Below are 25,838 nucleotides of genomic sequence, written 5' to 3'. Positions count from 1 at the left end.
ACTGGTGATGCGTTTATGTCTCTTGGGAAAATCCGGGTATTTGCGTGTCACCTTCGGCGCGCCTCAATTTAAAATCGTAAAACAAACATTTGAATGGGATTAAATGGCCGGCGGTCATCGGACCGAGTTGAAGCAACGGAACAAACGGTCTCGGGCGGCCAAATAAACAACTCCTGATATTTTTGGCCGGTATTTATCGTGCGGGTCCGGTATTTCCCACCGCACCTGAACGCACCGGCGGTGATGCTCATCCAGAAGTGGAGGCGCAGAGTCGTGGAAGCCGCCGGAGCTGCTTTTGCTTTTCCCTTTCATTTCCCCAGAAGATCCGGATCTTAGCCCCCCGCCCGGAGGCCCTATCCTCGCAGGGTGACCCACCGGGGGGGGGGAGACACCCGGGGAGCCGACGCCCGGGCCGCCTGTCGCTTCCGGCGGGGAGAGAAGCCGAGCCGCATCGATGCTTCGCGCAGGAAGGATGGAGGAGTTTGTGACGGAGGAGGAAGAACCCTGGTACGACCAGAGGGACCTGGAGCAAGGTGAGGGGGACCGGGGGGGACCGGGGGGGTCAGATCGGGTAACAAAGATCCCGCACCTCCACGCCCACCCGGATGCGACCTCCGCACGGCGTGCGGGTGTCCGTGGCGTCACCGCGCTCTGCCGCCTCAGCGGTCTCCTCCCTTCCATCTTGTTCATCTTCTTCATCCTGCATCCGCTCCTCCTGTCCGTCAAACACTGGAGAGCAGCGGTCATCCGCCGCTCATGCAAGGTTCTGACTGTCAGCGTCTTAACAGGAGACAGGCCACATCTAGACTGATAGTTTATTTCATTTAATTCTATTTAATTTAATTTAATTTTATTTTATTTCCTTTTATTTTATTTTATTTTATTACATTTTATCACCCTTTATTTTATTTTATTACCTTTCATTTAATTTAATTTAATTCAATTTTATTACATTTTATTTTAATACCTTTTTATTTTATTTTATTTCATTTTATTACCTTTCATTTAATTTAATTTTATTTTATTTAATTTTATTTTATTTTATAACATTTTATTTTATTGCCTTTTTATTTTATTTTATTACCTTTTATTTTATTTTATTACCTTTCATTTAATTTTATTTTTTAACATTTTATTTTATTACATTTTATGTATTAAATAAATGACTCACTTATTTATCTATATATGTATTTTTTGGCCAAAGATGATTACGTCCACTCATGAGCAGAATCGAAACTGGAAACACTGGAAATGTTCTCAGGCCTCTTTCGGGGGATTTATGATTTATGAAGTCCTCAAATGTTTTATTTTTTACTTTGCGTATGTTTTTAGGAACGTATCCTTCCTTATTCGTTGCCGTTATATCACTCTACTATACTCAGATTAGGGAGATAAATCAAACCTCTTAATTTGGGTTAAATTTGATTTCCTTTTTGATTGTTGATGGTAAATAATCCGTTTAAAGCCCCAGTCAAGTGTTTTCTATCCTCCCGTCACTCCGAAAAAGGAGAAAACACATTTTTCAAAACAAAGCAAAGGGAAGTGTGTTTATTTCTTCACTTCCATTGCGTTAACGTTCCCACCATTTGAAATAAAAACGTGTTTCAACTCTGATATCAGAAACGAAGCAAAATAATTAACACGCCATCCTTATCCAAACAGTTTGTTCAAAATGTTTTTTTAAGTATTGGTAGGATTTGACAGCTCAAACGCTCAATGGCCCGTTGGACCACTTTTATTGTGAAAACATGTTTTTAATGAGGTATTTGATCGAGAGGCGAAGGCGAAACGGCGTGCAGCCCCGAGGTTCAGCGGCTGGATCTGCTGACGCCGTCTTTCTGCGGCATCACCACGCCTCCTCATTACCTGCTGACCCAGAGAGCCAAAGCTGCTTTATGCCTCATTATCGCAGAGGCAGGTGTGTGTGTGTGTGTGTGTGTGTGTGTGTCTATGCTGCATTTTATCTCAGCGTTATTCAGCATCAGTCTGAAGTCATTAAGCCCCTGATCTGATTAGGGAGCCCCAGACGAGACCTCCTTAGCCGGGATCAGAGATTCCAGGCTTTGGCGCCGCGTAATAACCGTCATCCAGAATATCATTTCATGATTTATTTATTTTTAAATGTAAGCCAGAAACGCTGCCGTTATGCAACTCCTCTGCTGCCTGCTCTCATCTCTGCTGATGAAGCGTTGCCGGGGGAACGAGGCGGGGGGGGGGGGCTCGGGTTCAACATGGCGGCCCGTGTTTGATTGACACCTGGCAGAGCGCCGAGCAGGAAAGCTCACATCCAGAGTCCAGTTGATTTCTAACCTTTTCTGGCCGCTCGTCCGTGCGCGACCGGCCGTCCCGCCCCTCGCCTTTGCACGGCTCGGCTCTTCCGCGCAGATAATTGGCCTGTTACGTAACCAAGAGCGAGACGCACGTGCAGAAAGCCGAGGCGCCCTCCGGCCGCCGTCCATCACGGCGATACAGAAACGCAGCTTCATTCCAGGCGATAAAACAGAATCTTTGCGCGAGGCTAAAATCAAAGATCTGCCGTCGCAGAAATCGCTGTCTCTCTCTTTGTCTGCTAATTCGTCTGAAGCGCGAAGCCGGCGTCTTCTTCCCCTCGGCCTCGGCGTCGCCTCTCTGACTGATCCCGGGTTTGGACGTGTTGACAAAGAGGGCGAGGAGGAGGCAGCAGGTTCATGATGAACAGAGATGCAGAAACAGGATGTGGTTTGATCAAATGTTTGCGCGTCTTATCTTTATTTTCACAAATTGGATGGGAAGCCCGGGCTTATGACGCTCCCGCCTCGCAGCTGGAACCTCCTCGGTTCTTTTCCCTCCGTTCTCCTTCGCCGCTTTTCTCTCACGAGTCGTCGGTTCGCCGGAAACCCCGAACGGCTGAGACGCGTGAACGGTTTGATGTTTTTAGATGACACGTGAACGGTTGTATGTCTCTATTTGTGGCCCTGTGATTGGCTGGCAACTGGTCCATGCAAACCCCGCCTCTCAACCAACGACGGCTCTGATTGGCTCCGGCAGCCCTACGACCCAGAGTGCGAGATAAGCAATAGAGATAATCAATGAACGGATGAAACGTTCATTGCATTCATTGTTTACGTCTGTGGAGAGCAGACGGGTGACTCCATTAACCTAGAACACATCCATCCATCCATCCATCCATCCGTCCATCCGTCCATCCATCCATCCATCCATCCATCCATCCATCCATCCATCCATCCATCCATCCATCCATCCATCTTCCCATTATTTTTTCCAATGAACCTGCTGCATGTGTCTGGACCTTGGCAGGAAGCCCACACAGACACTAGGAGAAGATGCAAACCCCACACAGAAAGGTCTCCTGGTCGGAATCCTTCTCGCTGCGAGGCCGAAGTGTGAACCACCGAACACAGAAAACTAGCAGCGGTCAGTTTATGAAGTGTGTTCAAACACACTTGTCGATGCCACCGTCACTTGTAATTCACGCCTTATTATCCCCTCGACTCACTGACCAGGATGGAGAAGATCAGGAAGGAGTCCATCAGAGGGACGGCACATGCTAGATGTTCAGGAGAGAAGCTCAGAGATGGTCGGGTCACGGACGGAGGAGGGAGAGGGAATATATTGGTAGACGGATGCTGGAATTGAAGCATCCAAAGAGAAGATGGATGGACGCGGTGAGCGAGGACATGAAGTTGGTGGTGTGATAGATGAGGGTCAGCAAAGGAGGTTGATTTTCTGGAGATCCCTGACGCGAGGAGCCAGAAGGAAAGGAAGACGGTCTCGCTCGCCGCTTCTCCTCCGCCTCTGGTAAAACGGAGACCGCTGGCCGCCGCTCATCTTCATCTCCGCTTCTTTCAGACCTGCATTTGGCCGCCGAGCTCGGCAAAACTCTGCTGGAGCGCAACAAGGAGTTGGAGGACTCCCTCCAGCAGATGTACATCAACAACGACGAGCAGGCGCAGGAGATCGAGGTAGGTGGCGAGAGGAGAGCGCGGGACGAGGGACGCGAGGGCCAAGTGTGGTGAGGAAAAACCAAACGAACATGCGTGGCCTCTCCCGGCAGTACCTGTCCAAGCAGCTGGAGACGCTGCGGGACATGAACGAGCAGCACGCCAAGGTGTACGAGCAGCTGGACGTGACCGCCAGAGAGCTGGAGATCACCAACGAGAAGCTGGTGCTGGAGAGCAAGGCCTCGCAGCAGAAGATCGACAGGTGAGCCCCGGGGTCAAACCCGCCGCGAACATCTCTCCGTCATGATCACGCGACTTCAATCGAGCGTTAGCGGTGTCTTAGCGGCGCTTCCCGTTTCACTGAGCCATTAAAACATGTCTTCTTGTCGTGTTCCAACCGAGCGCTTATAATGGATCCACTCAGATGACGTATTTATAGCGACTATATGTAAGGATGGCTTCTAGAAGCCGCTGCTCAGCCACGACATGGACTTTTCAAACGACCATCACGACCAAAACTAACCGCCACAAAAACACTTTCTTACCTTTCAGAATCAGAAAAACGTTTTCCCTCAGGGGCAGTCGGGGGGGCACAGGGGCAGCAGCAAAATTATCAACATCAAGAATTAAATACAAAAAGAAAGAAAGAAAAAAGCAGAAAATATATATATATATATATATGTACTGCTCAAAAAAATAAAGGGAACACTTGAACAACACAATGTAACTCCAAGTCAATCCCACTTGTGTGAAATCATAGTGTCCACTCAGGAAGCAACACACATTCATTTTGACTTGTTTTAAGGACATTACATCAAAGTTGGATCAGCCTGGAGTTTGTTTTTACACTTTAATTTGGAGTGTGATTCCTAATCCAGACCTCCATGGGTTGATACAATTGATTTCCATCGATCATTTTGGTGTGATTTTGTTGTCAGCACATTCAACTGTGTAAAGAGCAAAGTATTTCATAAGAATATTTCATTCATTTAGATCTAGGATGTGTTTTTTAAGTGTTCCCTTTATTTTTTTGAGCAGTGTATATATATGAAAAAAGAAAGAAAAAAGGGAATAATGTACATATATTACATATATATACACTGTCCTGACTCCTGTTTGGCATCACTTTGCACAACTTGCCACTTTGCAGCATCGACCAGCATCGCCTTGATTTCCCTCTCACTTCATGTAACGCCTGTTAGATGTTGTAAACCCGAGCAAATTCCTTATATTTGCAAAATGACTTGGCGATCCAAGCGGCTCTGCTTGGTCTCGGTCCTTCCTCCTGTCAGGTCCTGTCGCTTCCACATGCAGAGCTGTTATTCTCAGACCACGAGCCGCTACTTTTTCCACACGCTTTGAATGCTGCGGCTTAAACAATGATGCAACTATTTCATGGATTTTTGGGGGGCTAAAGAGCTTCCTAAAACATCCCAAAACATAATTATTCATCTTTTCATCAGCCGTGTTCCAGGCGGAAAAAAGCATTTCCACATTTGTGCTTTGTTGTGTATTTTTAATAAGACAACATTATCGTTATTTTGAACGACCAAATGGGCGTAAAAGTCAAAGTCAGGCGGCGGAGACGACGTCCTCGTATGAGGAATCGGGGACGACAAGAGGTTAAAGCATGTGTCGCTTTAAAAAGACATTTTTTTTAAAGTGCATTTCTACACATTTGTAGATGTTACCAGTATGGATTTCATTCAAAATAGAAAATAAATGTTGGTGTGTAAATATCTGATGTTACAAAGTGAAAACCTGCAGCTTATAGACTTATAGACAGGCTTGAATGTCAAAATACTGCGATTTAGCTCGTTTTTTTCCCCTCATTCTTCCACGTTTTCGATTTACAACCCACTTAGGAAAGAGCTGCTTCCTGTGTGATTTGCTTTTCCAAAACAACATGTTCTTTCTTTTTAAAGTCCAAAGGAACAATACAAATGTTTGTACTTTGCACTTGGAGACTCCAGTTTCCATGTCGACCAGAAAGCGACACATTTCCGTCCTATTACTCCGTAGACGGTTTGATGAAACTGCCTTTTGGAACCGAGAAAGAAAAATATAACGCCTGTGTTTTTAAAAATATCCTAATCGGGGATTCGCTTTTTTTTTTCGAGGGGTTTTAGATGGAAGCCTTTTTCTGAAAAGCTGCTCCAGACGCTTTACTCGGCAACACTGACTCACTGTTGACTTGTGAGAATGGTATGTAAATCTGTATGTGCATGACATAACCAATGCCCAAGTTGTGTGTGTGTGCGTGTGTGTGTGTGTGTGTGTGTGTGTGTGTGTGTGTAGGTTGACAGGAAACATGGAGACCCTGCAGGGCCAGGTGGATGTTCTCACAGCTCGGGTGGAGGAGCTGCGGACCCTGGAGGAGCTGAGGGTCCGCAGGGAAAAGAAAGAACGGCGGAAGACGGTCCACTCCTTCCCGTGTTTGAAGGAGCTGTGCACGGCGCCCAGGTCAGTGCTCGCCTCCAACCTGGAGGCCGACAACTTTAAATATATACACTCACCGGCCACTTTATTAGGTACACCATGCTAGTAACGGGTTGGACCCCCTTTTGCCTTCAGAACTGCCTCAATTCTTGGTGGCATAGATTCAACAAGGTGCTGGAAGCGTTCCTCAGAGAGTTTGGTCCATATTGACATGATGGCATCACACAGTTGGCGCAGATTTGTCGTCTGAACATCCATGATGCCAATCTCCCGTTCCACCACATCCCAAAGATGCTCTATTGGATTGAGATCTGGTGACTGTGGAGGCCGTTTGAGTCCAGTGAACTCACTGTCATGTTCAAGAAACCGGCCTGAGATGATTCCAGCTTTATGACACGGCGCATTATCCTGCTGAAAGTAGCCATCAGAAGTTGGGTACATTGTGGTCATAAAGGGATGGACGTGGTCAGCAACAATACTCAGGTAGGCTGTGGCGTCGCAACGATGCCCAGTTGGTACCAAGGGGCCCAAAGAGTGCCAGGAAAATATTCCCCACACCGTTACACCTCCACCACCAGCCTGAACCGTTGATACAAGGCAGGACGGATCCATGCTTTCATGTTGTCGACGCCAAATTCCGACCCGACCGTCTGAATGTCGCGGCAGAAATCAAGACTCATCGGACCGGGCGACGTTTTTCCAATCTTCTATTGTCCAATTTCGATGAGCTCGTGCAAATTGTAGCCTCAGTTTCCTGTTCTTAGCTGAAAGGAGTGGCACTCGGCGTGGTCTTCTGCTGCCGTAGCCCATCTGCCCCAGAGTTGGACGTCCTGTGCGTTCAGAGATGCTCTTCTGCCTACCTTGGTTGGAACGGGTGGTTATTTGAGTCAGTGTTACCTTTCTATCAGCTGGAACCAGTCTGGCCGTTCTCCTCTGACCTCTGGCATCAACAAGGCATTTCCTCCCACAGAACTGCCGCTCACTGGATATTTTTTCTTTTTGGGACCATTCTCTGTAAACCCTAGAGATGGTTGTGTGTGAAAATCCCAGTAGATCAGCAGTTTCTGGAATACTCAGACCAGCCCTTCTGGCACCAACAACCATGCCACGTTCAAAGTCACTCAAATCACCTTTCTTCCCCAGACTGATGCTCGGTTTGAACTGCAGGAGATTGTCTTGACCACGTCTACATGCCTAAATGCACAGAGTTGCCGCCGTGTGATTGGCTGATTAGAAATTGTTAACGAGCAGTTGGACAGGTGTACCTAATAAAGTGGCCGGTGAGTGTGTATTGCCGATATTGATTCCTAAAAATACGATTTCTATTCTACATAATGTAGATATTGAGTGGCGACACGAGCCCCGATCCTGTTTGTCATGGATGGTGCTGCTAATCTTTATGTAAAAACAGGTGTCGACTCATTTTGATCATGAAACAGTGTGTGAGTGTGTGTGTGTGTGTGTGTGTTCAAACGTTACCCTCCTTGGATCAGCGCGTCCGCCTGGATCTCACCGACCACCTAGCCGATGAGAATGTGTCGCGACCGTCCGTTCCAGGTATGAAGACGGTTTCCTGCTGGCGAACCCGGGAAGCGTGGATCTGGCCGACAGACAGCCGGCGGACGAGGAGAACGAGCGGCTGAAGAACATCGTGTCGTCCCTGCGCTCCGCCATGACCTCGGAGCGCTCCAGGAGGGAAGGGGCCGAGCGGGAATGCGCGGCGGTGCTGCAGGAGTTCGAACGCCTGGAGCAGCGTCTCCTGGGCGCCGAGGGCTGCCGGCTGAGGGTGCAGGAGCTGGAGGCGGAGCTTCAGGAGATGCAGCAGCTGAGGAGGTCCAGAGTGTGTCTGATGGGAGACGTGGAGGCCGGAATAGAGACGCTGCTCAGCGACGGTCCCGAGACGGACACGCTAGAAGAAGGTGCTGGGACGGACGGAGGAGGTGAGGAAGGCGCGGGGGAGGCGGGAGGTTCCGGAAAGCAGGGGGTCCCGGTGAGGAAGAGCTGCAGCGACACGGCGCTGAACGCCATCTCGGCCCGCGACGCGTCGGGTCGGCGCCAGGGAAGCTATGCCCTGCACGCCAACGGCGTGCGCAAACGCGGCATGTCCATCCTGAGGGAGGTGGACGAGCAGTACCACGCCTTGCTGGAGAAGTACGAGGAGCTGCTGGGGAAGTGCCGGCGCCACGAGGAGAGCCTGTGCCACGCCGGCGTGCAGACCTCGCGCCCCGTCTCCAGGGACCCCTCGGTGAAGGAGTACAGCATGGCCGCCGCCGCCGCCGCCGCCGCCGCCACGCCGTCCACATCGGGTGCGGCCATCGCTCCTCCCACGCCCCCCCAGACGCCGTCCACCCCCGAGGCCCTGGAGGGGATCAGCAGGCAGGTGGAGCAGGTGGACAAGAGGCTCAGCCAGAACACGCCCGAGTACAAGGCTCTGTTTAAGGAAATCTTTTCCCGCTTGCAGAAAACCAAGAGTGACATGAACTCCAGAAAAAGCAGGAAAACCAACAAATAAAGCCTTATTACGATAACCGAGACTACATTCCCTTAAGACACTGAATATCCATCCACCCGTCTATTGTCTACCACTCACCCGAGGAGAGGCTGCAGGGGCAGCAGCTGAAGCAGGGAGACCCAGACCTCCTTCTCCCCGGTCCAGCTCCTCCAGAGGGATCCTCAGGCACTTCCAGGCCAGCCTACAGACAAAGGCTCTACTGCGTGTCCTGAGTCTTCCTCAGGGTCGGACATGCCAGAAAAACCTCCCCGGGCATCCAGGAGGTCTCCTAACCAGATGTCCGAGCCACCTCATCTGACTCAACTGTACTCGGACCTCCTCACCCTGTCTCTAAGAGAGAGCCCAGACAACCTGTGGAGAAACTCATTTCAGCTGCTCGGATCCATGATCTTGTTCTTTCGGTCAAAACCCACGGCTTGCGAACCGTGAGTGAGGGCAGGAACAAGGGCGACTGGTATTTCCAGAGCTTCGCCTCCATGCAGAGTCTGCATCTCTGTTGACGCTGCCCTGATCTGCCCGTCGATCTCTTGTTCCAGCCTTCCCTCACTTGTGAACGAGATCCTGGGATACCTGAACTTCCCCTCTTTTGGAGGGACCTCCTCCCCGACCCTGAGTGGCACTCCACCCGTTTCCGTCTGAGAACCATGGTTTTGGATTTGGAAGTGCTGATCTTCATCGCGGCCTCCACCTGCGAACCGTTCCGGTGAGAGCTGGAGATCGTGGTTTGACGAAGCCAACAGAACCACATCATTTGCAAAAAGGAGGGACCCAATCCTGATGTTAGTGTGCCGGATCCCCTCGACGCCTACAAACTCTGTCCATAAAAGCTATGAACAGAATCGGTGACAAAGAAGTCCAACCCTCACAGGAAACTACGTCCGTCCATCTTCTCTCTGGTCTTCCTCCAGACCTCCTGCCTGGCAGCTCCAACTCCAGCATCCGTCTACCAATATATTCTCTATCCCTCCTCTGTCCATGACCCAACCATCTCCGTCTGGCTTCTCTGACCTTCTCTCCAAAACATCTAACATGTGCTGTTCCTCTGATAGACTCATTCCTGATCCTCTCCATCCTGGTCACTCCCAAAGAGAACCTCAACATCTTCATCTCTGCAACCTCTAGTTCTGCCTGCTGTCTTTTGGTCATTGGAACAGTTTCTAGTCCAAACATCATCTCTGGTCTCACCACTGTCTTGTAGACCTTTCCTTTTATTCTGGCTGATGTTCTTCCATCTCTTGGTACCCCTGACACTTTTCTCCACCCATTCCAACCTGCTTGGACCGTCTCTTCACCTCTTCTCCACACTCTCCTACGCTCTGGACTGTTGACCCAAGTACCTGAAATCCTCCAGCTTCTTGATCTCCACTCCCTGTAGCCTCACCGTTCCACCCGAGTTCCTCTCATTCACACACATATATTCTGTCTTGCTGCGACTAACTTTCATTCCTCTCCTTTCCAGAACATACACATATATTCTGTCTTGCGATCATATAAAGACCGAAAAGCCCGTATTATAGGGTTGGAACCCCCTTTAATGCCCCACAGGACACAGTTGAATGACTTCTTCAGGTCCACAAAACACAATTGCACTGGTTGGCAAACTCCCATGCACCCCAGGGGACCTGCAGAGGGTGTAGAGCTGGTCCACTGTTCCACATCTAGGACAAACAAACCACATTGCTCCTCTTGGATGTTCAGGCACCTGTCGGACCCTCCTCTCTAGCACCCTTGTGTAGATGTTTCCAGGAAGACGGAGGAGTTTACCGCCCTTGGAGCACAACTTCTGATCACCACCCGAGTCCAGCAGCACCGTCCCCATCTTCCATGCAAGGCTGCGAGGTGTCAGCCAGGACAGCCCTACAACATCCAGAGCCTTAAGGAAACCAGGGCGGATCTTCATCCAACCCCCCGAACCCGTCACCGTGGAGCATTCTGACTACGTTAGCGACCTCTGGACCTAGGAGAGTCCACCAGAGTCCCCAGACTCTGCTTCCCCATTAGAAGGGATGTTGCGATTGAGGAGACCTTGGATGATTTCCTTCCACTCGTCCACAGAGCTCCAGATCGAGGTCAGCAGTCCACCATCTCCACTGTATAGTGTTGACGGTGTACTGCTTCCCCTCCCGAGCCGCCGGATGGCGACCATAATCTCCTCGCTGCCTTCCAAAAGTCCTTCTCCACGGCCTCACCAAGCTCCTCCCACGACCGAGCCTTTGGCTCGGCAGCCACCGCAGCTGCGCCCGGAGCCCCGCAGGCCAGAAGGGCTCGGTAGGACTTCTTCTTCGGCTAGACGGCATCCCTCGCCGCTGTCGATGTTACGACCACGAAGTCAATCATGGAACGGCAGCCTCGGTGCGCTGGTGCCGAGTGCACGCGTGCACACCTTTGTCTGAACATGGTGTTTGTGAGCGCAGAAGTCCAGTATGGAAACACCTCTCGGGTTCAAATCGGGGGGATCGATCCTCCCGATCGCGCCTTTCCGGGTCCCATGGAGACCCACTTGCAGGCCCGGCCACCAGGCGCTCGCCATTGAGCTGCACCTCCGGGCCAGGATCCAGGGGGGCCCGGCCACCTCTCCATTTATCTTGTTCATCATTGGGGGTTGGGTCTCTGTCTGGTCCCTGGATCGGGACTTGTTCGTCTTGGGTGACCCCCCAGGGGCTATAGAACCCCAGGAAAGATACTGGGGATCACTGGGAACCAGGCTGAGGAGGGGACACTCAATATTTATTACATATTTAACATGCAACTCATACTGCAGGATTTCTGAAGTCATAAAGCCCAAAGATTAAGGATGGGAGCTTAGTCTAATTTGATTTTTTTTGGGGGGTCGGGAGTTAAAATGGAAACCGGACTTAGTGATTACTTTGCTGTTACCATTTTTAATTGATAAAACCAGTGATTTAACTATGTAATACATGTGCTTTGTTGTGTATTTTTAATAAGACATCATTATTTTGAACGACCAAATGGGCGTAAATGTTAGAGACGACGACCTCGTATGAAGAAACGGGGACGACAAGAGGTAAAAGCATGTGTCACTTTAAAAAGACATTCTTTTCAAAGTGCTAAATCTGCTTTACACCTGTGTGAAACGGCAAAACGATACCTAAAGCTGTGTTTTGAATGTTTGCTGATGCGGACGTGTTCCTGGTGTGGAGTGTTAAACATTATTTTCTCAGTGCCGGTGTGAGAATTGACTGTTGTGTTTAAAGGTGTAAATTAAACAAAATGTACTGACCTTGTTCTTTTAAGTGGGTTAAAAGAAATAAAAACAGGGAAGGTGTTGAGGAAGACAGTGGTTAAGTGGTTAAGAGTCAAAAATAAGAAAACAAACTAACTGCACCCGTGCAAACCCAGTCTGAACACTTTAATGTGAACACATCAGTAAACACAAGCAGCACAAACCGAATTGGGGGAAAAAAAAAAAAAAAAAAACATCCCGGAGACGAGGTCACGTTACGGCCTCTCAGAAGGAGCGGAGAAAGAGGAAGAAGAAAAAAAATAAATTTCCGTCCCAGATGAGGCCGGTGAAGGCGAGCTGCCGGGGTAGTGCTTGTTTTTTTTTTTTTCCGGAGATGAGGCACAGTCAGCAGCCGCTGGTATCGCCGGGTGAAGGAGCTGCTCGCTCGCTCCTCGGGTCGGGATCCAAGGATGCGCAGGAGATTTCGAAGCCATTTGGCGCAGCTTCTACATGGGAATGACTTTAAAAAGTTCAAGGTGGATGAAGCAGGCGTCTAAATACGGAGATGAACAGCTTTTTGAAAAAAAAAAAAAAGAAAAGAAAAACATCAGAGTGAAAAACCTGAAATAAAAGGTGCGCGGAATCCTGATAGTGTCCATGATATTGATTGCTAAAAACAGCTGATGATCTGGATTATTTCTACTCTCCCCCTGATGGGTCGGGGTCGCGTTAAGGCCACGTGGCTGCTGAGAAAGTGCCCGGAAAGACCCGGCGTCAGGAGGAGCGGCCGCACCTCCAGGGCTCCCGGCGGAACAGCGCCTCCCCTCAAACCCCCGCCGTCCCCGGTGACCTGAATTCCAAATTATTTGCCAAGACCGGTACAAATAATCTGCTCAAAGGCTTTCGGGGGCCGTGTCTGCAGAGGGTTGCTTAATGAGTGCGCAGCGGCCGTGTACATCCAGTGCTACTGTAAGACGTTTCCAAGGCAGATCGTGGTAAATCATTTTTAACCATTCATACTAAAAGGAGGGTGAAAAGCACGGAGAGGAAGGAGGAAGGAGGGGATTTAAATTGTTCTTAGCAAAACAGTGAAAAGATCATATTTTGTACTTTTTTTCTATTTTATAAACAAAACTACAAAACCTTGGATTGTGCATGTTTGCTTTCTCCGTTGCTTGAATTTAATACTTGGAAGGTAAAAAGAGATGGATTTAGAAGAAGAAAAAAAAAGAATGAAATGTCTTAATCTGTAAGAGCTGAGGTTGGATGGACGGAGAGAGCAAATGGTTTCAACCAAAATGGATCCAAATTGGGCAAAAGAATAAAAAAAAAAAAAAGATTGGAATGACAGCGAGAGACAGAGAGAGAGAAGAGGGTCGAAGCAGAGGAAGCGAACGATGGAGCTGGAGGAGGAAGAGGAGGAGGAGGAGGATTATTCTTTCCAGTCCTTGTTGATGCTGAGGGACCATTCCCAGGAGAGGTGGTCATTCTTATCGTCGTCGGTGAACTTTGACTTGATGGTGTAAGTGCCGCGGCTTATCATGCCTTTGGGCGCCTCCTCCATGGTGGTGAGGTACTCGTACTCCTCGCTGGCCTTGGGCCCGTAGCTGCCCACCATGTACTCCGTTTTGTCCACTGCGCGTCGGAGACAAACACAACAAGTTGTGATCTATTGCACCCGAAGGTTCAGAGGAATCCCTGCAAACAGCTGCTACCAAAACAGGAATAAACTGCACCGTCGCCACGGTGGGACTGATAAACAGGCTCATTTAAATTTGAGCGGATTTATAACACGTCAGCTGTTGTCCGTCTCACCTCGGACTCCTTTCCTGAACGACTGCTGAATGTACTTTAGCCCGGACACGATTTCCTTGTTGACCTGTGAAAGACAACATGCGTCACCCGCCTGTGTGTGTGTGTGTGTGTGTGTGTGTGTGTGTGTGTGTGTGTGTGTGTGTGTGTGTGTGTACACAAGACCAGGAGCGCTGCGATGAGCACGTTCTCACCTTGAAGTTGATCTTGATCTTGTATTCCACCCCCTCCTTGAGCACAAACGGGGTCTTCTTGAAGTTATCCAGGTCTCCTGGGTGGGGCAGAGAGGCGTTGGGGTTTTGATGGCGTCTCACACCAATGCAACGGAGGTTCATGACTAACACGTCTCTCTGCGGCGTTTACACATTTTCACGTTGACCTCCAACGGACTGCCAAGATGAGATTCCTTTCGCCCGCCTGTTTACATCTTGTTTTCAAAAGGAGAGCCGTGAGTAAAAGCTGTGTTTACACTTTCCGGCCCGCGACGCGAAACGACACTCTTGGACAAAAGACAAACAATAGCAGCCCTTCCTCTCCAGCCGGTGGCGATAAAGAAGGCGGACTATTTTAAGGACTCGGGGTGAGACGTTCACAGCGGTGGAGAGGGTGGGAAAGAGGTGAAGAAACACGTTCAAAAGCTTGGAACGGGTGGAAGAAAGCGTGAGGGGTAAAGCATGCCAAAAGAATAACAGCCAGAATGAAAGAAAGGTGGAGAAGACGGTGAACGGTTTAGAGACAGAAGATCTAGAGCGGCAGGGCGGAGGGAGCAGAAGTGAAGATGTCGGGGTTCTTTGGGGGTCACCGGGAGGAAGAGGATCAGGAACGAGTCCACTGGAGGGACGGCACGTTAGATTGTTGGAAATAAAGTCCGACCGAGATGGTTAAGACATGTTGAGAGGAGAGAGAGAAGGGATGCAGAGTCTGGAGGTGGCAGGCAGGAGGTCTGGAGGAAGACCTGAGAGGACATTTATGGATGGAGGGAAAAGCACATGAGGTTAGTTGGTGTGAGGAGAAGGCTGGATGGAGGAAGTTGACTCCAACGGTTCCTCCTGGACTCTCAGGTTCTTATTGCATTTATTTCCGTGTGGGAAAAAAAAAGAGAGGCCTGAAACTGATCTGGAACAATGTGGAACGGTTTTGCGACGCAGTCTGTGTCCGTTCCGAGGAAAACACCGGGATCGCATCACCTGGACGGCGGTGTTCAAGCGCAGCCTCCGTTGTGTCACAGCGGAGTTATTAATAATGCTACTCTGACCTGATTCTGTCGTTTGCAACCTTCCTCCGCTGAAACAAAACACTGCATAAAGCTACCCGGACACAAATCATCACACAACATTGCTGTGAAACCACCAAGACTTCACAGAGGATCTTAAGAGCAGTGCAACTCACTGTGCTTATAATTTATTTATTGTCTTGTGTCTCTTCTATGTTACCGACAACCTACACGGCATTCGCTGCAGACAGCAGAGTAAGAATTTCCTTTTTATCGGACGGGCACCGTGCATAGGACAAGAAACATTTTGAACGTTGACTCTTGTGCACCAAGAGCAGCCACCAGCAGGTGGCAGAGCGGTTCAGATGAGCGAGGCACGGCTGCAGGTCCGGCAATCGCAACAAGTGGCTCATTAATCTACTTACACGGGAATGATGTCATTAGAAATGATCTGACTAATGACCTTTGTATTTGCACACAAACGCAGGAGTAGTCTCCGTGGACTCACCTCCGCTCAGGAGGAACAGAAAGAGTGTGTGTTGCGCTCACCCTGCAGGTCCAGAACCAGGGGTTTGGGTGCCAGGGCACAAAGGAGGGTCATCCGTGTCACCTGGACGTTGGGGGTGTTTGGATCTGAGGGGAAACCGAGACACAAACACAAAACGCGCCCCGATTATGGAGAGGCTTCGGTTGTTGGAGCGTTCCTTCGGGTCGGATGAATTAAACATGAGAGCGGGATACGCACACTAATTTATCAGGAATTTGTCTGACTCATTTGCATAACTTTCATAGAAAATTAGGCCGAGAGGAAACAAACAGCACAGAAGCCTCTGGTCCAAATGCACCTCTAGTGTTACATTCTGTCAGTGTAAAATAATAGCACCGGTCACAAATATGCTAATATTCATAACTATTATGGACTGGTTATTAGTCACGGCTTTATCACATCCTGTTTATTACCTAAGTAACCGCGTCAATACTTTTAACTCAAGACAGACGTGAGATGGAACTTTTAAATGATCTTTTTGAAAATTCTCGATGCTCGACGGGTCTGACCGGCGTCCTTTGACCTTTGTTGGGTGTTTTATGGGGAGAAGGTCAAATAATCAGGTGTCGGGCTGTTTTTCCAAGAGCTTTAAGGAATCATTCGGAGGAAGAGAAGACACACACATCTTAAACGGACAGTGGGAAGGGAATACAAAACATTGGCCTGACTGCATTCCAGAGTGGTTTGAAACCCTGAGGGGGAAAACCTGCTTGTTCACAGAGCTGTTAGTGCTATTAAGCAAAACAGTAAATGAGTGAATAGAGTCTGGCTTATTCTATGTTTTCAACACCCCGCCTCTCACCTGCGTGTTATGAGAATTTGTAGGAGTTACATATTTATTTTCATTTTATTTCTTTGAGGAAAAGCTCAGTGCCGAAAGAATTGGCTGCACTTTAAAAACAACTGGATTAACATGGGTGTTTATTGGCGTACGCAGAGGACAGAGATCTGGCGAGAAGGTCCGGTTGGACATGTGTGGGGGGGCGCAGGTCAGAACCTCCGGTGGAAAGGGTAGATTTCCAAAAATGAACACCATGTCTCTCACCTTCACACACTGAGGTTTGGCCCAGCAGCGTTTCCTTGTACTTGCGGAGGCTCTCGTCGTCCTTGTCCAGGTCCTGGATCTCCTGTATGGACTTCTGGGCGGGGGCTTTGTAGAGGACGGACGCTTCGCTCTCGTCGTTGTTGTCGACGGCCATTGCTGCCAGCTGCTCTCTGGTGAGATCCGGCTCTGCCATGGTGTGCTGCTCTCACAAAAACACACACACACACACACAACGGGTTAGACGGGAGAAATGAAGGAGCATAATAAAAATTGATGACGGGGCTGCAGCACAGAACACTTCCTTTCTTAGGGTTCGCTTTAATTGAATCCCATGCAGATATGGAGCAAAGCGGCAGCGGGCTATTAGACATCTGGCTTTGGACGATTAAATAGGATTCGACATGTGACCTCGGCCCACTTTGACCACACATATGACGGGATGGTACGATAGGAGCGTGCACATTGAAACAGAGTTGTCTCTGTGTTGTTCAGAAGGGTTTTCTAAGTTTATTAACACGGGTTACAGATTGACAGGAGTTGCTGTTCATCAGTATCTGTCTACCTGCTCTGCGCTGAGGGGAACTTGCTCAGATTGGACCAAGTCCTACTGCAACCGTACAGTCAGGTCACTGTCAAATCCACATTACCGACCAGGAAACCAGCGCCGGCCTCGGCACCGGTCCTCCCCAGGGAGAAATCGGACATGAGCTTACTCAGGGCTGACTCGTCCACGGCAGACTCGGGGAAAGGTGACGAAAGATAAAGATTTAAAAATGAATAAATAGAAGACATCTTTTGTGTCTACTTTAAGGACAGGCAGTTTAGCCAGTCACTTGTGATTTGTTGACTGTGGATATGTTATGCTATGAGATTTAGGGTGTTTTCTTATTCAAGACACCGGATTTCCATTTGCAGAAGGAAGAAGTTGATCTGAACTTGTACTTTAGGCACCACGTGGAGAAAAGCATTGTTGGCGGCAAAAAAGGAGGCAGTTTTGTAGATTTCTCTCCATTTGAAGAAAAAACCAACCCCGGTTTGCACGTTAGTGTGGACAAGAGCTCGGCAGCACGCGGCGCTCTGAGCTATGGGGGCGCCTTCTCTGAGGCCTCCGTGACAAAAGAGGGGCCTCTGGTTGGTAAGATCATTCAGTGAACCCTGCTCTTCTCTCCTGCAGCCTCTCAGCTGTGCTAATGAGGTTGGCCTCACACACACACATGCACACACACTCACGCAGTCACTTGCTATTAGAAGTGAGAAAAGTGATGTGAGCAGGGAACGGCACGATGAGGTGCCTGGATGCCGCCGCCGGTCCCAGACACACACAAAAAAAGAAGCAAAACAAAACAAAAAAAAAAAACGCTGAAAATAATGGAGACTTAGTAACATCTGGTGAGCAGATGCTGAGAAAAGCCTTCTCTGCGTCTCCACACCTGCTGCAGCTGGTGCTCCGACACCGGCGGGGGGGATCATCTCAGACAGAATTTGGCACATTTATAGGCATTTGAGTCATTAGCTTGAAACAATTCTTGGCTTATTTTCAGGTAATAGAATAAGAACGACTTTATTTATCCTGAAGGAAATTGTTGAATAATAGCATGTTGATCTTTGGCTGGTTTGTTTTCACCTAATATTACAGCTTTTAAAATGCATATTTACTTGCGGCCTTTTCCTTCTGACTTTGAAACAGACTCATTTTAAGCTACTCTCCCACTGGGATTTAAATATTATTTTCTGACAATGTTTTTGCTTATTTTTAAGGCTAATATTTATATCACGGATAAATATAGTCAAAAGAAGTTTTTTCCCCCCCTTCGTTTCCCCCAGACAATTTCTTTCAAATGTTGACGATAACTAAAAATAATTTAGAGCTATCAACAAAAGAAGCCTCTGGAAAATGACACAAGGGAAACGATGCAATCTAATACTGGGTGCGTAATATTGAGCTGGGAAATGTGAAAATAACTGAGGTGTATTCCCCTTTTTTAGGGGTCTTGAAAATAAAATAAACCTTCAAAAGTAAAGATGGCAGAATAGCTTTTTTGCATGCTTATATAACAGCATTTTGCACTGAACTTTAGTTTGAGCGAGAATGAATTATAAAAGCAGGTATTTGTTCAAACTGCTAGGAATAGGGAGGAAATAGGAATAAACATGGTGAATTTATATTCAGTGGGTGGCACTCTGAGCCAGGTATCTTGTTCTCTAGCTACCGCACAACACATTTAATGCTAATCTTAACGGGCCACAACTCGTTCTCCACGTGATGACAAAACAACCATGAGAATAATATACGTCCAGGAAGAGGTGACAGACAAACAAGACATCAGACCTGTTCTGGAGAGCATGATAAATCAGTTGGTTTTACTATTGAGTATCAGTATTAACATCCCAGCAGTCAGTCATCAGGAATCAAGGCAGGCAAACCACAACGTCGGCCAAAAATGCAAACACAGAGAAAGTCACTTGACATGCTGATCACAGCTGGTTACTCTCAGCATTAAAAAAAACAGCACCTGAGACACTGTTTAGTCATACTGACCGCGGTTAATCCTGCCTCTGCGGACGCAGTCCTGACGCGCCGATATTCACTGAGCCTGGTCGCCGTGTGCGAGCCGCCGCTTTACGCAGCTGGATAGAAGCCAGGCAGGAAGTGACAACAGAGCTGTTTCCCCGCCGGGGCCTCCCATAAAAGCAGAAACCCTTCTCGCGCCAGCGGTGCGTCTAGTCCCGTCAGCTGTGAGTGGCGCCCGGGGACGGACAGGCACACAATTGTTTCAGAATGAGAAAGACGGTACGGACCAGTTCTCCGTGCGAGTTCTCCAACTTTAACCGCTCGAGTCGTGTGATCCATGGCCACCGGCTGTTTTGCCTTCATGATTAAACCCGATCGGGCCCCCATCTTTCTCTTCCAGGCTGCATACCTTTTGTTTAGACCACGAGACTACAGACAGGTTTGAGCAGGAAGAGAGTGATTGCTAATGAAACACACTCTCTCTGAAAGCCATTTCAGAAACCTTTTTCACGGCTGACATTAGAATCGAAAAGAACAAACGTTCCCTAGTTTGATGCTTTACTGGAAGTTATTAGCTAACTGCGAGTTAGTAATTTTTAGCTAACTTTCTGATTATTGATTTTAATGCCACTGCAACTCAGTTTTTTGCTGTGCGGTTCAATACGGAGTCCATGTGTGTAAATAAAAAGGAACAGTGGGGACTGAGGAGAAGAGGCGAGGAAGGCGCAGGAAGTTAAATATTTAGGGTCAGCCATTCAGAGCAACAGGGAGTGTGGAAAAGAGGCTGAAGATACAAGTGCAGGCAGGAAAGAGTAGCTGGAGAAGTGTATCAGGAGTTATCTGGGACAAAGGAGCAGCAGCAAGACTCAAGAGAAACAGCTGGAAAGCGTGGGGAGGCAGCTCTGACCAAAAGACAGGAGACACAACTCCAGTGTGTTCAGACTTTCTTCGGGAGTGAAAATGATGAGCAGGATTAAAACCAAGCACATCAGATGGACGGCCCAGGTTCGACGTCCTGGAGACAAAGTCGGAGTGGCTGGACTGAGATGGTTTGGACACGTCAAGAAGAGAGAGATATTGGTAGAAGGATGTTGGTGATGGAGCTGCCACGTCAGAAGAAAAGGGAAAGACCAAGAAGGAGTTTTGTGGAGTTGGAGAAGGAGAACATGCAGTTGGAGGAGATGCAGAGGACGGAGAAGAGGGAAACTGATGATCTGCTGTGGTGACCCCGAACTAGGGAGGAGCCGGAGGAAGAAAAAGATTCTGCTTACATTTGAAAACAAACTATTTTTAGACATACCTTTGCCATGTTTCTGTGATTTCAAAAGGAAAAAAAAAATGAAAACACAATTTACCGTCTACAGCTTATCAAGTCTTTTATTTAGAGTTTTTTAACTCTGAAAATGAGAACTCCTGCTCAGATTGGATAGGCTGAAACCAGTGTATCTTCCACATACAGAACTGTTTGGTGAGTTTAACCTTCACCAGACGGTTTTAGTATGAAAACACACAATTGTCCTCACGTATTACACAATATCTGCAGACTCACTCATCAGGCTTCTTAGCCAAGTGAAGGAGCTGAGTCAGCACGCTCCAAAAATCCCCCCGTGCTCAGTGAAATAGATAAGCTCCGACCATATCGACATCAGCGCCTTCATAAAGGTACACATTCCTGCCGGTTGACAAACAATGTGAATTGTGGCTCTGGCTCGGCCGTCAAATCGCCATTGTCTGTCCTGGCGGCTGCTGGGAAACAGAGGTCATGAGATCACCCAAACAAACAGTGGATGTTGTGCTTCTCCCTACATGAGGATCATCTGATCGACAGGGTTTAACCGTGGCGTTTTACACAGCCAGAGATTAAAGTTATTCCTTAGCAACACTGCAGGAGCTGGATTATTCTAAGTGGAATTATGGTTGATAAGGCATGAGAGAGTGTTGGAGGTGTTGCAACGACACAGCAAGAGGATTGTCTTGACACAAATCATTAGTGTCATCAAGGGGCAGATAATTGCCCAGAAGATCCCCTTGGATGATACAGGCTTTCTCAACTGCTGTGTGTGTGTGTGTGTGTGTGTGTGTAGGAGCAACAATATGAGACTTTCCCTCAAATGCAGTGCAAGATATACTACAGATGTCAAGACGGTTTTCAAGCTGGCACTAAATCATACATTCATTTTCTTTTTACTTGTATGAAAAATAAAATGGATCAATATCAGTTAAACTACAACAAATCAAATCAGACCAGTCGAGAGGAGAATCTGGTTGCAAAGCTTGTTCAGCATTACAATATCATTTGCTGATAAGACAATGATCTAGTAGAATTCAGTAATTTATAGAAAATAATTACATCTTCAAGACAATAGATGGCTTTACCAGGGCTGGAAATCGCTGAACATAAATGAAAATCTTTACTTATAGATAATTGTTTCCAACAATAGGTCAGAACATGCCTGAAAATTCAATTTAAATTGATTACCAAATGTTGATGATGGGAGTTTGATAGCATACCTTAACAGTGTCAGAAAAATTCCAAATACAAACAAAAAGGATATGAAAAAGAATTTGATTTAAACTTACAGGGACGGGGGTAAGGAGTCTATGGCAGCTTTACTCTGGAGGTCACAGTTTGAGAACCTCTTAAGGTAGAGCCACCTTTACTCAAACACAAGTGGATGTCTGATATTCAACGGACTTAACCCATTTATTTTTTAGAACTCTGGGACACATTCTGATCAGAAAGGATAGATCTTTGAGCACAGTGACTGAATGTGAGCACCTGAGAGACACGGATACCTGAAATCACAAACATCCTGTGAGAAAAGCCGAGGCCACCTCGCCTCCACATCCGTCATCTCACACCACATGATGCATTCGCTGCTCAACTCAGGTGACAGAGTCACTACGACTCAGTGTGCGAGAATTTCACGGATTTTTGCTCGAGAATGTCTGTTTACAAACACGGCCGATTGTGTCGACTCGCCCATGAACGCGATGTGATAAATGTGTAAGGTACCGGGTGTGGTCAGTGCTTGGTGAGGCTAACCGAGCGCCGACGCACAGATATTTCAACTAGCATGTGTTTGCACACCTGTGAAGATCTGCCTAAAGCATTTACAAGACAGCTGTTTCAAACCTGACACTTGCCTGTGAGATTGAGGACTATGGATAGGAGTGTGTGTGTGTGTGTGTGGGGGGGGGGGGGCAAAAAAAAAAGAAAAACAAGAATTGGTGGTCTGTCTGAATCTGGTCCCTCCACACTCGCTCGAGTATTCATTAGACAGACTAATGAATACTCGCACGTCTGGCACGGATTGTAAGACAATGATGTAAGACTTGTGTTGTGTATCAGCGATACTGAAAATTTGCAATGGGAGGAATTTCAAGGAATAAACTTTCCACTGACTTTGTGAGGAGAAAATTGAAGAGATTCTCCACAGGGAAGCTTATCCATTACATCACCGCTGGCGAGTGCGGGGTGCTTTTTTTCTCTTCCAGTGTTCGAAAACACACCGAAAGACTTTTCAAGTACATACAACTGATCAGGAACCTCTGGGGGAAATCAATAAAGAATCATATCAATGAGGACGTTGGTATGAAAAACTATAAAATGAACCCCACTTTGCACATGGATGACTTGCATTGAGCATGTGCTTGTAAGGCTGCCAACCTGCCCTGTCTGTAAACTTCCTTTTTGAAAAAACACGGACTTGAAGAGTAACATCGTTTCAAATACAACTAAGAAAAAGCACAAACCTTCCTCTTAACCTGTGAAGCGAAACTACCTTTACTCTTCTGACACAATAACGGTTGATGCAAAACTAACTTGAGGGCTACAAACGTTTGTCAGAATAACATAGTTGGTTTCACAAAGTCGAGGAAATGGTGCTTATAGCCGATGCCTGGAGGAAGTTCTGCAAGAACTGATGCAATCAACAGCGCAACCTCAACCGAAACCCTCTCAGGGAGGCGATTCTGAACTTGAGATTGTAATGAAGGATGGAACGTTCTAGAAAGATAAAAATATATTAGCTTGTTGTAGCTGAATGTGTAAAAAGAGAATTGATCAGAGATAAGATGGTCAACGCTACTTCACACCCGGAGATCTCGATCACACATGTTGTTCTATCAGCGACGAAGTCTAATCTGGCATGAGGAAGGTGGACAACCCAGAGAAATGAGTCTGAGACTAACAGATACAGAATATGACTTTATCCCAGGAAGAACCAGAACAAATAGGAAGCTTTAAAAATAACCGGTGAGAAATCCCTGTGCGCAGCAGCAGGAAGCTGCGAGTGAATGGGACGGCCAAGGTGCCAGATGAAAGGTCAGGGTTTATTTTCCCTGCTCAACGGGGGTTCGGTGACATGCCCACATTCAGGCTGCATCCCGGGTGTTGCACACAAAGCACCATTAAGCTGCATATTCTTGTTAGATACCAATATACAAGTGAAGTTGAATTTACCACAATTCACCATTTTAAGTGGACAATGCAGAGAAATATTTGCAAGCGACTGCTGCACGACACTTTTAGGGGCGTGGGGATTGTTCTCCGACAGATGCGGTGGAGACTGGCAAAGGTCAAGTTCAGGCTGGAAAAGAGCACTGCCAGACTGGTGAGCAATGTTATCTATATATAATTTATCACAATAACTTCCCCACCGTGTTGCATCCATTTCCCCATTCCCAGTAGTGTGAGCTGCAAAGCAGACACTGGCGCCCTGGTGTTTGGAAGCCAGTGTTCGGAAGGTCTCTGAGTTTTAACAAAAAAGGCCACAATTATGTTGACAACATTTTTAAATGTTCTGCAATCTTCTTCTTCTCCTTTCAGCTTTTCCCTTCAGGGATTGCAACAGCAAATCAATCTTTTAAATGTTCTGCAATATGTACTGTAGAAAAACTGAATCGCGACCCGTGGGTCACTTTTTTTAATCATAATGCAAGGTCCTTATAACCAGTTCGAATTAAAACACAGATATTTGACCAGGAGGAATTGGATCTCACTGGCGGCTGCCAAACGCACAAAGGTCATCAATTGACGAGTCGACCCTTACATGTGACTACAAGTGTGAATGTGGTCGTCGGAAACCCTCGTGAGAGGAGTCCCATGCGATGTGACCTGCATGCGTTGTGGGTGGATCAGATACATTACAAAGAGCCTAAAGTTAATCGTTACACCGTTTGATAGAGTGGTGACTTCTGAATAACGACTACTGGTACTTTGGATCTTCGGTTACTGAATTGCAATATTTGTAAGTCACTTTGGATAGAATGACTGTAATGTAATGTTATGGTGACCCGTGTTTGGACTACTATCCTCTGACAGAGAGGAATTAAGTGCAAAAATAAAAAATGATCTTGACTCCTTTCTTTCACATGCAAATCCCTTTCACATACTTTATAATAAATCTACAAAACCGAACAGTTGAAACCATTAAAGATAAGCCAGGCAGATTTAACTCAACACATGAACTGCATAGTTAAGGATTCAGGTTGTAGTGGTGCTCAATGTCTTGGCATGACATTAATGGTTGTTAAACAGTATTCTCAAGTAATGGAGGGAAAAAAATGCAACCGCACAGGAAATCTCTTCCTCCCTGAATTGTACCAGAGATTGTAATTTGAACAAATCATACCTTAATACATCATATTCCACAATATCCCTGCAAGTGCACCTTCTACAAGCACTTTATATCCAACTACTTAACATTACGAACCCATGACTGTACATTCCAGGACGAGAGAAACTGAGTAACGAGACATCGGCCTCACACACACACACACACACACACAAGGGAGGAAGAAGGACTGAAATGATCGATTATGAGTCACGGGTACAAGAAGAGCGCTTCTGTCACAGAAAAAAAGGGAGAAATAACAAGAGATTTGACTTACGAGCCTTGAAATTGCCAGAAGGACTGATTGAAGGTGCGAATCCTAAACTTAAGATTTATATCTGGGCGGGGGAAGAGAAAGTTCGTTCCAGGAAGTGACAAACAATTTCCTCATTTAACACATGGGTGACGCTGAGAAGATCACTTCACTTCAACAAAAAAAAATACAGAAAGGATTTTCTTTAGTTTAACCTAATTTTCCAGGTGAACGTTCACAGTTTGTCTGATTACCAACTAAACAATTGAGTTGAATCTCGCGTGCTTTCCGGTGCCATGTCCGACCGGCCAATGGCTCGGATCAAACCCACACCCGGAAATGAGAAGCTAACAACTAACTACTCATTTTGGCGGATAACTTATTGAATTTTGGAAGCCGATTACAACTATTTAAATATAGACTCTAAATAAAATGTAAAAAAGACAAAGTTCTCATAAAATATTTTTGCACGTTGGTGCATCAAAATGTGCGGTCGTTGGTTAGCGTGTGTGAGGAGTTAGCGGAGAGTTCACCGAAGTGCTAAGTAAACTCGATATTTACGCCACAAAAGCTTGGAATTTCATATTAGACATATTAAAATGAGTTTTTAGGAGAGTTTATCGAATGTTTAATTGAGACTTACCTTTGAAACGGTGTCGGGTAGGGACAGCGGGCTGCGAACGGGCTAGAGTGTGAGGCGAGTGTGTGTGTGGAGAAAATCCGAGCTAACCGCGCTAACGGAGAACACGACTTCCGGTTAGC

General features: G+C 47.2%; 2 protein-coding genes across 4 annotated transcripts; one reads left to right on the top strand and one right to left on the bottom strand.

Annotated features, from left to right (window-relative positions):
- The first annotated feature begins 185 nt into the window (after window positions 1–185).
- cdr2l (cerebellar degeneration-related protein 2-like) lies at window positions 186–12,681 on the top strand. Its single transcript, XM_086154246.1, has 5 exons — window positions 186–533; window positions 3,850–3,962; window positions 4,055–4,203; window positions 6,240–6,404; window positions 7,938–12,681. The coding sequence occupies exons 1-5, from the start codon at window positions 455–457 to the stop codon at window positions 8,890–8,892; spliced, it is 1,461 nt and encodes a 486-aa protein (XP_086010372.1). The 5' UTR covers window positions 186–454; the 3' UTR covers window positions 8,893–12,681.
- arhgdia (Rho GDP dissociation inhibitor (GDI) alpha) lies at window positions 9,653–25,833 on the bottom strand. Of its 3 annotated transcripts, none has more exons than XM_086154247.1 (6): window positions 25,720–25,833; window positions 16,694–16,892; window positions 15,651–15,734; window positions 14,083–14,159; window positions 13,892–13,955; window positions 9,653–13,711 (listed from the first exon to the last, which is right to left on the bottom strand). In XM_086154247.1, exons 2-6 carry the CDS (start codon window positions 16,884–16,886, stop codon window positions 13,509–13,511), a joined length of 621 nt encoding a protein of 206 aa, XP_086010373.1. In that variant the 5' UTR covers window positions 16,887–16,892; window positions 25,720–25,833; the 3' UTR covers window positions 9,653–13,508. The 3 variants fall into 3 exon arrangements, with proteins under 3 accessions (XP_086010373.1, XP_086010374.1, XP_086010375.1); XM_086154248.1 differs by lacking the exon at window positions 25,720–25,833 and adding an exon at window positions 25,101–25,710; XM_086154249.1 differs by lacking the exon at window positions 25,720–25,833 and adding an exon at window positions 19,233–19,320.
- Between the last annotated feature and the right edge of the window lie 5 nt (window positions 25,834–25,838).

This window comes from Fistularia commersonii, chromosome 10 (assembly GCF_037954325.1).
Source record: "Fistularia commersonii isolate RoL2024-O1a breed Wild chromosome 10, RoL_Fcom_v1.0, whole genome shotgun sequence".
Classification (NCBI taxonomy): domain Eukaryota; kingdom Metazoa; phylum Chordata; class Actinopteri; order Syngnathiformes; family Fistulariidae; genus Fistularia; species Fistularia commersonii.
This window is presented reverse-complemented; position numbering and strand designations above follow the sequence as displayed.

Excerpts from the sequence above, each read along its gene's own strand:
- cdr2l (XM_086154246.1), top strand. The coding sequence starts at position 455 with ATGCTTCGCGCAGGAAGGATGGAGGAGTTTGTGACGGAGGAGGAAGAA. Across the intron at positions 534-3,849 it reads CCAGAGGGACCTGGAGCAAG|ACCTGCATTTGGCCGCCGAG; the intron begins GTGAGGGGGACC and ends CGCTTCTTTCAG. Across the intron at positions 6,405-7,937 it reads GAGCTGTGCACGGCGCCCAG|GTATGAAGACGGTTTCCTGC; the intron begins GTCAGTGCTCGC and ends CGTCCGTTCCAG.
- arhgdia (XM_086154247.1), bottom strand. The coding sequence starts at position 16,886 with ATGGCAGAGCCGGATCTCACCAGAGAGCAGCTGGCAGCAATGGCCGTC. Across the intron at positions 14,160-15,650 it reads CCTGGTTCTGGACCTGCAGG|GAGACCTGGATAACTTCAAG; the intron begins GTGAGCGCAACA and ends TGCCCCACCCAG. Across the intron at positions 13,956-14,082 it reads AGATCAAGATCAACTTCAAG|GTCAACAAGGAAATCGTGTC; the intron begins GTGAGAACGTGC and ends TGTCTTTCACAG.